The 13,092-nt window shown below is 38.4% G+C and overlaps 1 protein-coding gene across 1 annotated transcript; it reads right to left on the bottom strand.

Annotated features, from left to right (window-relative positions):
• Nucleotides 1-2,268: 2,268 nt before the first annotated feature.
• capn9 (calpain 9) lies at nucleotides 2,269-11,883 on the bottom strand. Its single transcript, XM_062428185.1, has 20 exons — nucleotides 11,677-11,883; nucleotides 10,413-10,482; nucleotides 10,207-10,325; nucleotides 9,245-9,378; nucleotides 8,543-8,711; nucleotides 8,338-8,421; nucleotides 7,933-8,018; nucleotides 7,746-7,823; nucleotides 7,105-7,265; nucleotides 5,878-6,035; nucleotides 5,280-5,488; nucleotides 5,022-5,058; nucleotides 4,855-4,935; nucleotides 4,564-4,621; nucleotides 3,682-3,746; nucleotides 3,326-3,394; nucleotides 3,148-3,226; nucleotides 2,813-2,929; nucleotides 2,551-2,609; nucleotides 2,269-2,361 (listed from the first exon to the last, which is right to left on the bottom strand). Exons 1-20 carry the CDS (start codon nucleotides 11,881-11,883, stop codon nucleotides 2,335-2,337), a joined length of 2,067 nt encoding a protein of 688 aa, XP_062284169.1. The 3' UTR covers nucleotides 2,269-2,334.
• Nucleotides 11,884-13,092: the final 1,209 nt, after the last annotated feature.

Genomic DNA, 13,092 nt, shown 5'->3' with positions numbered 1-13,092 from the left:
ACTACAAAGCAGCAAAATAAAACAACTTTCTTACCTAAAAATTCAACATGTTCTACTGTTTCCTCTTGTCCACATCGGTCTGTATCATGCTTTCCTATTGTGAATAGTGTACTATTTAATCCTGTATGTCCAAATTTGAGTCTTGAAATGATGGAAATCATTTATTTTCAATAAAACTTTAGATTTTGTCCAAAAAATATTCATCTATCATATCCTCCTGACAATCAAGGAAAAATGTGTCTTCCCATTTCTGTTTTTTTTTGTCTACTCATCTGAGGCTCCTGCATCTTCTTCTTCTTCTTCTTCTTCTTCTTCTTCTTCTTCTTCTTCTTCTTCTTCTTCTTCTTCTTCTTCTTCTTCTTCTTCTTCTTCTTCTTCTTCCTCATCATCTTCTATCACATTTTCAAACTCATCCTCATCTATCTCCATCATCTGACAGCTCCAAAACTGAATCTACCTCAATGGAGAATCTTCTCTGTGTTAGTTCTGTCTCCTACAACAATGTTGAGTTATTAAGTACATTAAAACTGTCCTGGTGTCCAATATAATGGACATTCATAAAAGGGCTGTTATTTCAAAACACAGATAATTGAATGCTTTGAAACATGTTAATTAAAAAGATCAGATATGATCATCGTGGTAAAAAACAACAACAGATAAACAATGTTTGACTTACTGCTTCTCTTCCCATGAAATGTGCTTTCTGCTATGCATCCAGTTTGGATGAAAAGAGGAAGTTCCCAACATCCCAGCCTACCACATGACATATCACAGGAAAGCCGAGGATGTCCTCTTTACAGTACAGCGTGGATTGATAGAATAACTCCAAGGAGTAAAAGGAGATACACATGAACAACTACAGAGGACACAAGTCAATGTGCTTGGTCTCAGAAGGATACAATTGCTTCCATTAAATAAACATGTCTATCACATTTAAAATTAACTAAATTCTTCATTTAAATTTGAATACTTAAATAAATATTAATTGTAGTAACTCACAGGAGGCTTATGTCCAAAAAAGAAGTGTATTTCTTACTCCCAAAGAACAGCTGTGCAACTCAGCTAGAACATTTCAGCAACAACACCTGCACTTGAGTGTCTGACTCTCTACTGGCAGCATAATGTCACAGTGCCCCCTGGTGGACTGATATTATATATTCTCCGTTTGTGGAAATCAAATAAAATGTAGCTTTATTTGGGATAATACAAGCTGAATAATATGTAAGAGCCTGCATCATTACCACATCTTTTAATAGGATCTCTATCAAAGTCTAGCATTAAAAACTTTATATTATATGTTGATATCGTGCTTTTTAAGGAATTTGTGTTCATTTAAATTACAACAAACTCAGCAGCTTAAATGTGTCCAAAATCACCTCTTTATTTGCAACTCAATGCACTACATTTACTTTATTATTTTTTTGTGAGTGTCCATATTCTGTGTAAAATGTAAGTGAAGGTTCTGGGTTGCAAATGAGAAAAGATTTCTCCATCATTTTTCAGTCTAATGAGGTTTTACAGCCCAGATATTGTCTTTTCCCATATTTCACAGTAAATATTAACAGTTGCAAATTACTTTTTTAAATGCAATTTACATTCTTCTTTTGACCAAGGTAACAAACTAGAACCTACACAGCATCCAAACTTATCATCTAGCACAAAATTATTTCTTTTTTTTTTTTCATTTTCATGATACTTTGTGGCTGTTTCTATCAAAACCATCTCCAACAAACCTCAAACAAACAAAACAAAAACAATGTATATGCTACCATGAATGAAAGACATTCAATGAAATAAAAAAAAACTGTGGATGCACCAACTGTAGAATAACACACACACACAAAAAAAGTGGAAACATTTCAGTCCCTTCACAAGACAAACATTGAAAACTGTCCTGTCAACAGTATAACAAGTTTATAACTGCAGAGTGAATGTTTACTGAACATCCTGTAAGGCTGGCTCTCACATATTAAGCAAAACTACGTTAATTTATTCCATAATTTTCCATAAAAATAAATGCTGTCAAATGCAACTTCAGTAACATTTCCCAAAATCAAAGACAAAAGTTTTATTCAGAGTTTATTAGTTCTCTCGGTTCATGCAGAGCGCAGTGAAAACAAAAGTCCTTCTTAAGCAAAAGCAAAATGTAATCCCCCAATCCCCCCTGATACTTTGGCACATGCCTCATCTCTCATTATCTGATAAAATAATAATAATATAATAATAGTAATAACATGAAAAACAACATGTATTACTAAGGGCTGAGCATTTAACATGCTTCACTCCAACGTCGTTATGTTCTTCTGGTGGCTCCTGTCTGCTCACAGCATCTCCTCACACATTCATCGACAACATCAGGAACTGTGATGGAAAGAGAGAATAAAGTGCAATTATAAATCAACATAAACTACAATTAAATAAAGATCCAGAGCGTTAAAAAGAAGGATGCGAATAAACCCCACCCGTCTGGAATGCTAAGGGTGGTAAAACAAAGACTTCAGAAGTATTTGCAGAGATGAATGGACTCAGGTCTGATATGAATGTAGTTACCTGCATAATGTTCATCCTCACTCGTCCCCCTTTGTGTTGGTCCATAGCCTGGAAAACTCCTGGACAAGAGAGAAAGACCTTCAGTCAGCATAAGCTTACTTTAATATGTCGTGTTTCACAATTTAACAACAAAATGGGTAAAAACTGATTAATGGGTAGATGATGTGATGTGATGAAGTCTGGAGGGGATCTTTGAGTCTTAATGTTACTAACATAACAACATGAGGCCAAGTCTCAGCTGACTTGTTGTGTTTTTACTCACTGAACATGTTCTCCATTCGGACGATGCAGGTGAGATAGTCGTCAAAGTCGATGTCGTACTTGTCGTCAGCGAACCTCAAACCGAGCAGCTGCAGGAGCCGATTGTTCAGCTGCATTCCTTCATGGGAACAAAGCAGCACAAGAAATGTGGAATTTAAGCCTATTATTAAGTTAAGTTTGGTAATTGCTGGTATTAGGTTAATATACTGATATCAAAGAAATGTTCATATATTTTTTCTATATTTCATTTGCATACACATGAACACATGAAAACATCAATGGCTACCGACACTAAAGTTCTGTACCAGGTTTAAACATCATTCGGTCGAGTCTCACCTGCAGCCTTGAGGGCCGATCGGAGCTCATAGGACGACATCTTCCCTGAGCGGTCAGTGTCAAAGGACAGGAAGAGCATCTGTAACAAAAGGAAGGTCATCTTTACCAAAAAACTGCCCAAAACTCAAACTATACCAGATTTAGTTTTACTTCCACTAGCACACAAACCAACACGTACAATCCACTTCTTCATCTTTTCCCAGAAGACTTTAAACTCTTGGAACTCGAGCTTCCCTGTGTTGTCCACCTGGTTTCCTCTGTTAAGGGAAAAACTTTAAAAAAGCACTGTGGAAACTTTATCAATAACTTTAAAATCATACTTCTTAACATCTTCCGCTACAATGCCTCTTAACATCTAACTTGAGCTGTGTTACGACTTCACTGCCAGGCATTCTCAGGATGTTCATAAACAGGCAGAAACGCTCAGTGAAATGATAAAAACACTTCATAATGAAGCCATTATGTATGTTTGGTAACTATAAAGTCAAGTCAGGTTATACAAGTTTGAAATGCATCAGTGACACGGAAGGATACGTCCATCAGGTTGATGATACTGTGGCAGGTGCTGAGACTCAGACCGTCAAATTTGATCTCTTTTCCTGAGGATAAAACACAATTATATGGTGAGAAAATTATTCAATAAAATGATGATATGCAGTAATATTGCATGATGACTCAGTTACAAGTTACTGAGTCAGACTGTCAGTTAAATTAATCTTTCATTAGCACACCAAAAATGATAAAACATACAGAGAAAAGAGGGAAACAATGCATGTTATACAGATTATACAAGGAGTAGCTACAGTACTACTGTACTCAGCTGATATATAATAATATTATGTCCTCTGTGGCTCTGCAGAGAGTTTTAGAAAATCTGAGTCAGTATCTTGGATTGGGCTCGAGGCTTTTTACACTACAAATTAAAAGAAAGCCTGCATAAGAAAGGAGCCAGCAAGATTTGGGCATTTACCAGGTAGGAAGTGCATAAGTCAAGTGGAAATATAAAAAGATTAAACAGAGGAAGTCTGAGAACGGAACTCTGTGGGATACCATACAATATGTAAAACGTGGATTTATTTTGTTTAAGATAAAATCTGAACTGCAGGGGTGCAGTAAAAGACCAATGGGGAAAAAACAGTCACAGAAAATAATGGGAATGATTGGAAATGTCTTAATTTGGTTTTAATTTGAAAAAGCACTCAGCACTCAGTGTGAGATACGTATTAATTTGACTAAGTTGTAATTATATGTAGGGATCAAAATTAGTTTACAGTTGCTAAGGTTTTCATGCTTCATAATGTAACAGGTTTTAAAGAACAGATAAAACTCAAAAGAAGAAGACAAAGGCTAAAAAGTCCAAATGAGTTATTGTCAAAAATAACCAATAAACATGATTTTATCTCTACAGTCACTTACGTCTGCTGAGAACACCGTTCAGCATCTGCTGAAGCTCCCTGACAGAGATGGCATGGTCCTGCAGACACACAAGTGTTGAAAAGAAAACTTAAATATTTACTGATATTTGCCAAAAAAACTTAGAGAATAATAACTAAGTCTGAGCTTTTTACAATATGACTATTTGTGCAGTATAAATCCCTGCAGGTGTTCAAATGTTTCTTTTACTGGGATTCACAAGTGAACATCCACTGGAAACTATCCTTCCCAGTATCTGAAAAGGTAAACTTGACTGATATGAAGATGTCTTACTGCTCCAGCCAGCTGTTCAAACAGCCTCCTCAGGCCTTTCTCCTCGTCTGTTTCCTCCTCTGGTGCGCTGGGCATCGGCGGCTGGGGGAAACAACACAGCATGAGTACAAGTGGGCTTGGCTGGTTGATCTGGTGATTGATTATCAATATCTGGGTGATATACTTACATCTGGCAGGTCGGCATCAATGATGCTCCCCATCTCTCTGTGGAATAAAGCCAAAAGTTGGTAAATAAATTACTCACAGAGCATTTAAACTTTCCATTAAAACCGTACAGGTGAAATTTGTTTTGGGCTCTTGAAGAATAAAATCTGTGCCTGTAATTTAGCAATGTCCCTTTTTATGTTTCTTCTAGCGTTCATTGTTTTAAATCAACCTTTGGGTTTATATAACTCAACCAAGAACCACTGAGGCTGAACACTCACATAGCTTCGGCCTTCTTCTCGGAGAAGATGCGGATGATGAAGTCGGCCTCGTGGTGAGGCTGGAAGGTGGTGGGGACCAGCAGGTATTTCCCAGGAGGCAGCGTGAAGCGTTCTGACACCTCCCGCATGTTGATGTAGGTCCTGCTGCGAGCCTTAGAGCCGTGGTAGCGGAAGAAATCCTTTCCCTGCTGGTCTCCGTCATCTGGGGCCTGATAAAGACAGACAAACAGAGAGGAGATGATTGATTGATTAAGTTGTGGTCAAAATGTGTAAATAAGCACATACAAACACACATATTACGCACATGCACTACACATATTGTTCAGTAATAAAATATGAAAAGTAAAGGCAGGAGAGTGACAGAAACACAGCTGAAAATTGCAGCTCTACTAAATATGCATATGAGTGTTTTGTATTTCTAAGGTCAAAAATGAACCTCCAATATCAACTTTCTTACCCAATCTATTATCTCAGACCTCTCAGATTCATCTTGTGACAGGACTTATATTTACTTGTACATTGTAGCCTAATATTGACACTTCTACTTGAGTAAAGGATCTGAGTACTTCTTCAGTACCACTGTCGGTTTCTTTCTGACCTCGTAAACAGCGAAGCCGATGGTCTCCAGGTCCAGACCTTCCTTCCTCAGCTGGCGTCTGTTCTTCTGCATCAGGGCGATGACCACGCTGCACACATCGTCCTCGTCGTCGGCGTCCTCCAGAACCAGCTTGAACTGCGGGTTGGTCCAAAACGTGTCTGAGGGGTGCAGACGGAGAGCTTTAGAGGGCATCTTGAATATATATATATACAAATGCTGAGATATGTCTACGTTAGGGATGTGCATGAGTCCATGTGGGTCGGTTATTCTATTATTATGGTTCGGTTATTATGGCGATATTCACAAGGATTAAACAGATAATGCGTCAAAAAATGTCAATATTCACAACAAACAACAAGCTTTAACTGAGCAAACTTGTATTTATTTAACGTATAATCAGTCATTTCTTTACAGGAACACATTCATTAAAAGAATAAATAGACTTAAGGACCCCTAAAAATATAACAGCGTGGATTTTTTTCCTACCCGTAATAAACAACATTGAGCATATCATTTACAATCATGTTAGCAATGAGAGACGTAACGTTAGTTTTCTCTCTGAGACTTTTGTCACACTTTCGAGGAGCTGTCAAAGTAGCTGAGGGCAGCAGTAAAAACTCACTCCGTGTCAGATTAACTTCAACACAAGGTGGAGGTGGTTTACAGATGCTTACAGCTCCTCCTAGTGGCTGAAAGTGAGAATAGCTCTCCAGCAGCTGTTAATGAACCCTTCATACTAGACTACACAGCTAACTCTTGATAAAAGTGTTTCAATTGAAAATAATAACAATATTAAAATAAAATAAAATAATGACCCATCCCTAATCTACATTTCAACAGTTTCATGATAACATGCCTTAATTCAAATGTGAAGGAAAGACAATTCAAAACTCAATTAAGTATATTATCTGAAACTTTTTTTGTAAGCCACGTTGTTGAGCTCACTGCAGAAGCTTGAATTCCCAGATCACCATCATTAGCAGACACTTTTATTACTACTATTAGGCCTATTATGGTTTATTTAATAGGGATAGATGCAATATACATAGACAGGCTAAAACAACTGTCTGATGTAAGAGTCACACACCTGTCCCTTGAAGGGCTTTTGTGAAAGGAAGAGAATATTTTTTGTATTTTTTTTAAGTGAGAAAGGAGGTAAACCAAGTACAGGCTTATAATAAATACAATACAGCACAGTATAAAAAAGAATATGAGCAAAGATCTCACCGATGTAGTTCCTGCAGCCTCCTGCGGTGGAGCCGCGGATCCAGCTTCCCTCGAACAGGTTGACCTCCCAGTGACGCTTGGTGTTGTCCGTGAGAGAGTCGGGGGTCATGTTGCAGATCTCCACCTTGTCATAATTTGCCTGGAAGTCACTGAACTCCATCCTGGAAGCACAAACAGCATCAATGGCATCTTTAAATACCGTAAATAAGCAGTTGGTGGCCTCCTGACCTTTTCTTCTGGCAACAAATCATGAGGTCAAGATTAAATCTTAAATGCAAGAAATGTGGACATATAATTGGGCACATGTCATGATATTGTACATCTGATACTTGAGTTATTTTTTTCTTCATGTAAACTGAGTTTGGTTGGATTTATTCAACATCTAACATCCAATCATTTTTTTAATAATGATACTTTTATTTTTTGTATGGAAACAGAACAGATGGGGTCAAAACAGTTCAATCAATAGATGAAGCACAGTTCATGGTGCATTTAAAAGGTCTAGGTCTAGGTGATCATAATAGTGCCAACGTTTCCGGTATGTATCACTCGTAAAAAGTCACAACATGCACTGTTAATGAAAACAGAAACTTATGTTCAATATCTTTCTTTTTGGAGGAAATTCATAGTTTTTTTCTCACCAGAATTCACCGTCGTCTGTTGAGTTTTGCAGGATGCGAGTTTTCTCTGCTTTGTCGATGTAATCCCACTCTCTGGAGCTTTAACGGACAGAAGACAAAACAAATCTGTCACAGTCTGGTATGGATGACGAATAACACAGAAAACAAACTGATCCTTTAAAATAAAAGTATCACTCTTTATTCTTACTTGTCGCTCCACGGGCCGTTCCACTCCACTTGACCCCAGGGGTTTCTGACCCGGATCAGCTTGACTGACCGCCCTCTGAAATTCAACTGTATAAGACAAAAAGAGGTAAAACTTATTACGCCAAGCAGGAAATCTTTAACAGTTTTGTTTTTACAGGTGCTTTGATATGAACTAATAATGAAGAAAAAGAAAAAAAAGTCCTTAGAAGCTTTCACATTTAAGCTAAAAAACAAATCTATGCTGCAGTCAATTATTCTTTATAGCATCAGTTTTGTGAGGTACATCTCCTTATATGATGATTATTTTTCTCTCATACAAAGAGGATTTGAAATGAACTTTTAAATAGGCTTTTTGACTGGTTTCCTGACAGCAGTACTATAGGGTAAACTAATTTTTAAATCGTACCTCCTCCAGGCGTGTGATGGAGTATGCGTGTCCCTTCACCAGGCCGCTGCTTGTCTTAGCTTCAGACTCTGCAGAGCTGGAGATCTGGGGAAGAAAAAAACCCCAAACAAAACAATCAGATGGATGATTTAAAGCAGAGGAGCAGGGTTGGAAATGGAATAAATACATTGTATTAAAAAGAGCTTTTTTTTCTTTGGGTCTTTACATCGATAGAGCATCCCATCATGGAGCCTTTGTCCAGGGCCTTCTTCATGATGTAGAACAGATTGTCAGGAGCTTTCTTGGTGTCGTACATTTCCGCCACGCCACCGGTGAAATCCTCCATGGCCTCCAGAGTGCTGCCGCCCTTCAGGGACTCGTAGCTCCCATGCAGTCTGAAACAAACCCAAAAAATAATTTAGTAACTTCGGGCTGAAACGTGCCTATAATTATAAAAGTGGAAATGTGTATAGAGGTTTAACAACTCAACAGGGAAACACTGTCCAAGGAAACATAAAGAGGGAATTTGATGCTGAAAATACTGTAAATGTGTCAGATATCTACTTGATATGACTAACTCAGACTGATGAAGCTCAATAGAAGCTGATCATCTACTTTTCATCCATCACTTCACATTGAAAGCACATTTGGAGGAAATCTTTTAATCAGTAGTAACAGGAGGAATGATTACAGAGAAGAAAACCTCTTTCACTGTTCATATGAACACCTGACTGCTGGTTTAAGAAAGAGTTGAAAAGCTTCCCAGAGGACACTATTAATTTTAATCACCTCATGATGCTTTCATTCAGCAATGAATCACAAAATACATGAGAAAGCATCAAAATAACAGATGTATAAAAGGTGAGGGAAGGTTTTTGGAGAAGAGCTATGAAGTGTTTCAGGTGTAAACTGATGTAAATGTTCTTACTTGGCGTAGGCTTTCTCCAGCAGAGCGCTCCAGAACTCGTTGTTGGAGGCAGAGTGCAGCAGGACCAGCTTTCCCCTCACCGACGGCAGCCTGTCGTCCACCACCACGTCCATCCACTGGTTGTGCTTCCAGAACTGAGGGAGCGACAGAGAGTGAGATGTCAAAAAACACTTCCTGTTGGTACAATACGATTCTGTATAGAGAGAAAATGTGACATAATTTGCTTTCCACCACAGCTGAGTGAGACGCCTCTTAAACATACTTTAAGCTTTCATGCCTTTCCACAATTTGGCATGTTTATACTATATTACTGCTTCATCCCTCAGCTTTATTAGACGCTGCAGTGTTTTGAATTTATTTGAAGTGTATTAAATGCTGTGTGATGAGGAGGCAGCTCTAAGGCGAGTGACGCTATGCAGCTGGACAGGTTGGCTCGGTGGATGGCACTGAGCTGGATTCCTGTATGTCAGCAGCAGAGTGAAGGAACCTAAATAAACTGTTGTCAGATGGACTATCTATCTATCTATCTATCTATCTATCTATCTATCTATCTATCTATCTATCTATCTATCTATCTATCTATCTATCTATCTATCTATCTATCTATCTATCTATCTATCTATCTATCTATCTATCTATCTATCTATCTATCTACCTACCTACCTACCTACCTACCTACCTACCTACCTACCTACCTACCTATCTATCTATCTATCTATCTATCTATCTATCTATCTATCTATCTATCTATCTATCTATCTATGTATTCCCAACTATTCCGCATGACTTTGTGCTGTGTTGTATTTGTTTGTCTCTTCTTCAAGGTTGATTTTTTTTATCTTTCTTCTTCCCGACAGACATGACTGAATACTAAAATGTCTGAAAAGTCTACAAACACAAAACAAAGAGACACACATACATGAGTTCCCTTATCAATCTGCAGCCAATCAGCTTCAGCATACCTGGAAGTGGAAGATGCCGGCGTATCTGTGGTCAAAATCCTGGTCGTGGGGGACAACTCTGGCCAGCGCATCTTTCTTGAGGGTCAAGGATGCGATGGCCGCCAGTAGCCAGCAGTCCCCTGAGGTGCATCATGGGTAAATGAGTGAAATGTGAGTGCAGGAAAGACACAGAAGAACAGAAAAAGGAAGATAAGTTGAGAACTCACCAAGCTGTCCTTGGCAAATGTCTGTCCTGTTTGCACCGCCGACAATGAACTTGGGGTTGTTGCAGAGCTCCTGTGAACAGGTGAAAAAAAAACAGAACAGGTTGGTTTATTATTTTTCTAAACAGCACAACAGGTGAGAGGTGACACACTGCTGCCTTTGATAGGCGTGTTCACATTCCAGGCATGTTAATCACCTTGAAATCCCAGTGACTTTAACACAAGAAAACACACCACATGCAGGTATGCGGCTGAAAGTATTCACTCTGCAGGAACGCCCAACACAGAAATGTGTAGTAACAGTGACAGATATGAGTGGTGAGTTTCCTCTCGTTAATCCAGTTTATGTGTTTCAGCCTCACGGACTGTTCACTGGGTCACTGCTGCAGGTACGATATACTAACAGGTGCTTGATGAGAACTAAAAATACACACCTTGAGGGATACTGATGTTCAATTTTCAAGCCCAGACACAATATTTTATGAGGAATCTGAGACATCTTCAACAAAAACCAACCAAACTTCACCAAACTGTGGTTCAGCTCTCAGCTCATCTCAGTTTTACAGCATAAAGCACTGATGCATGTGAGGATAAAGCTCAGACGGAAACAGCCCCTGCACTTGGCTCTATTTATTTACACAGTTTTCTTGCAGAACTGGTTTTGCAGTGCTGGCTGGTTAAATACTTAATTGGCCCTTTTTTCTCTTGTATTAAAAAACAACTTCAAATGAACTTTAACCACATTTTACAACATATATCCAGCATAATATCAATGATCTGGCTTTCGTATCCTGATTGTACTGAACCAGACTTAGAATTATGACTTTTTAATGCCAGTATGATTTGTTTTATCACTGAAAACAGCTAGAATATGAAACCAACTGTTTGCCAATCATTAAACAGTCTCAACCTTTTATCAGAGGAACAGTTCACCTAGAAAACACAACATTTAACACTTCAAAAACTACATTTAAGACATAAATTGCCATGTTGAACTGATTTCAAGACCACTTAAAGCCTTTAAAAGACACTTTTCTAGGTTTTGAAGAAAGTCTGTCAAGTGAAACACATATATTTGCTTTCATACCTTAAGGACAGTAACGAATGGATTTTATAGCCTGTAATTACTGTATTGTCGCCCAAGATGAAGGGTCAGTTAGGTGCTGCATCACATAAGTAAAAGTTACAGGTTTCCTTTGACAGCTTCATTTTCTCAGATCATCATCTTCCAAACCCCCCTTTAAAAAACTCATCTGGGTCTACACACCTTGGGCCTCTTCCATTCAAACTGGACGGGAACACTCTGGCTGTAGAAGAGCGAGGAGTCAACGGCAGGGAAGTCCAGATCTTCAAACAGTACCCCTCTCTGCAGACACTCCTGCCTCAGCTGCTCAAACGACTTACCGTCCGACTGCGTGTTCACGGCCTTGGTCGAGCCGGAGCTCCTGCCCGACGGAGTGGACTGGAGAGGCATTTTCAGAAGGGAGAGGAGAGAGGTGGTGTGATGGAGAGTCGCCTGCTGTGTGTCTGATGCGAGGACGAGCCTGTCAGGTTGGTAGGGCTGTGACGGTACACACCCTCCAGACTAAAACAGGTTTGTCCTCCTGGGCGAGGAACCTCTCCCCTTTTAACTCGTTCTCTCTCTCTCTCTCTGTCTCTCTCTCTTTCTTTCTTTCAGTCTCTTATCGCTCTCTCTTGCTCTTTGGGCTCGGCCTGCAGAAAAACAGCAATTCATTCATTCCTGATGACTTGACTACAGACAAATGACAATGGTTGATGCATATTTCAGCACATTTAACATTACTCCAACCCCTCAGTACCTTAAAATCAAGGCTCAAGACTTTTCTGTTTGCCTTTAATTAAATCAGATTTGGAGTTTATTGTACCTTTTTTAAACTTTTAATTTCTATTTAATGTCTTGTGTTTCTTTTATTACCTTGTTGCCTATGTTTTATGTTGTTTTAAGGTGCTTACAATTTCTTAAAGTCATTTTTTATACAATCAGGTTGTCTCATTAAGTGTTAGATCTCTTTTTCAAGAGACACCTGAGAAAAAGAAGCATTCATAATCAGATAATCATGCAATAAAGCAAACACAACTCAAATCCAAAGCATGGTGGAGGACTCTAGTTTGAGGTTTAGTCTATTTAAGTGATGAAAAAATATACTTGCTGGACCCAATTTAAAGACATGAGTGCATAAAAAGAAAAGTTTGACCGAGAATCATTGAATTTATATTTCATAAATCTACAGTCGAAGCCAAATATCTACAGAAGGAAAACAAATGAAGTTGGATTCAGAATAATGTCTGTTACTACGTAATTGAAAACCCCCAAAACTGCAGTTAAACTGATGAGTTCATAAAAAAAAGGTGAAAGATATTTAAACAATTTCTTTCACAAAGTTTTTATGTGAACTGTTGGTTAATTTTTTCATACCTTTGTTTGGAAATTGAACTTTGAATTAATGAATGAATATCTACATGGAGGAAAAGTTTAGGGCTTCTGTTGAGCTTCATCAGTCTGAGTTAGTCATATCAAGTGATATCTGACACATTTACAGTCTTTTTAGCATCAGATTCCCTCTTAGTGTTTCCCTGTTAAGCTGTGGTGGAAGTATAGTAACAAAAAGACTTTGCTACTAAAAACACTGTAACGTTGAAACATAGAAGATGAAGATTTGAC

The sequence above is a fragment of the Scomber scombrus genome, chromosome 2, assembly GCF_963691925.1.
Source record: "Scomber scombrus chromosome 2, fScoSco1.1, whole genome shotgun sequence".
Classification (NCBI taxonomy): Eukaryota; Metazoa; Chordata; class Actinopteri; order Scombriformes; family Scombridae; genus Scomber; species Scomber scombrus.
Note: the sequence above shows the minus strand (reverse complement) of the source record. Positions and strands in the feature narration are given on the sequence as shown.

What these genes read in the sequence shown, in the direction of transcription:
- capn9 (XM_062428185.1), bottom strand. Translation starts at nt 11,883, where the DNA reads ATGCCTCTCCAGTCCACTCCGTCGGGCAGGAGCTCCGGCTCGACCAAG. An exon ending in TTGAATGGAAGAGGCCCAAG is followed by an intron (nt 10,483 to 11,676) that starts GTGTGTAGACCC and finishes ACCTGTTCACAG; the next exon opens with GAGCTCTGCAACAACCCCAA. An exon ending in CCGAATGGAGAACATGTTCA is followed by an intron (nt 2,610 to 2,812) that starts GTGAGTAAAAAC and finishes TCTCTTGTCCAG; the next exon opens with GAGTTTTCCAGGCTATGGAC.